Source organism: Penaeus monodon, chromosome 31, assembly GCF_015228065.2.
Source record: "Penaeus monodon isolate SGIC_2016 chromosome 31, NSTDA_Pmon_1, whole genome shotgun sequence".
NCBI lineage: Eukaryota > Metazoa > Arthropoda > Malacostraca > Decapoda > Penaeidae > Penaeus > Penaeus monodon.
Window position 1 is genome coordinate 7262862 of NC_051416.1, and position 995 is coordinate 7263856.

The 995-nt window shown below is 45.2% G+C and overlaps 1 protein-coding gene across 1 annotated transcript in view; it reads left to right on the forward strand.

Moving 5' to 3' along the window:
• The window catches only part of LOC119592836 (carbohydrate sulfotransferase 10-like), a gene marked incomplete at its 3' end in the record, with an annotated part of 7901 nt that overhangs the window by 5736 nt on the left and 1170 nt on the right, over positions 1 to 995 (forward strand). The window contains 1 exon segment of the mRNA XM_037941739.1: positions 45 to 249. Within this exon segment, the coding sequence (XP_037797667.1) occupies positions 45 to 249 (205 nt within the window).

Below are 995 nucleotides of genomic sequence, written 5' to 3' on the forward strand. Positions count from 1 at the left end.
TTTAATCTAGTCACAAGAGTTTTTCTCCCCCTTTCCCTCTTCAGGATCCTCTCGGCTTACAGGGACAAGATGACCAAGCTGAAGCCGCTGCCCCTGAAGTATAAATTTCGCGACCTGCAGAAGGCCATCATCGCCAAGTATAGAAGCCCCCAATTCTCGGACAATTCGACTTTCCCGACGTTTCCGGAATTCGTTCAATACGTGATTGACTCCACGGAGGACTTGGTTACTGCCAAGGAGTGGCTAAAGGTGGTTGTGTTGGATTCGTTTGACTCGTTAAGTTACGTTTTGCTTGGTGCGATTTTCACGATTATCGCTCCACGACGAAGGACAAGGTTGTCCTTTAAGTATCCTCTAGCAGAAGAGACGGAAGCTGAAGTTCATTCCCAATTATCCGTGGCGGGGGGCGGGGTGCTAAAAACATTCGATGTCTGAATTGAGGAATGCAGAAGGAATACTTCAGAAATTGACTTCAGAAACTGATCCTCCACAGGGATTTCATTCTGTTCATCGGAAAACTTTGGAGCCATGAAAACGTAGAAATCCTTACCATTCAAATGATCGTTTGCGCTTATATTCACCCCAGCCGTGCGATTATTCGGAGCCAACGATGATCGTTAGCGAATCTGAAGCTGGAGTCGTTAGCGACTCCAGCTTCAGTCACTCGAAGCAAAAAGCCCCATTCAAAGCGAAGTATTAGTGCTCTAGACATTCGTTTGACGATCGTCGCTGAGCGATAATTGCACCGAGCAAAACGTAGGCCTACCTCTAGGTAAGACATGCGTTCATGAAATTTCCGTTGTAGGAATGCGCTCGTCGTTGTTGTTGAGTACTTGTGTTGTGCAGCCACTTTCAAGCCCAAAATAGTTGCAACGGAGTCACTGCATAGTTATATATTTGCTTGCGCACGTGATTACATGCATAAGATATAACAATAAAAAGTGTTGATGTATGTATCGCTTCATGACAAGGTAGTGTGTTTGTTTGTTTATGCT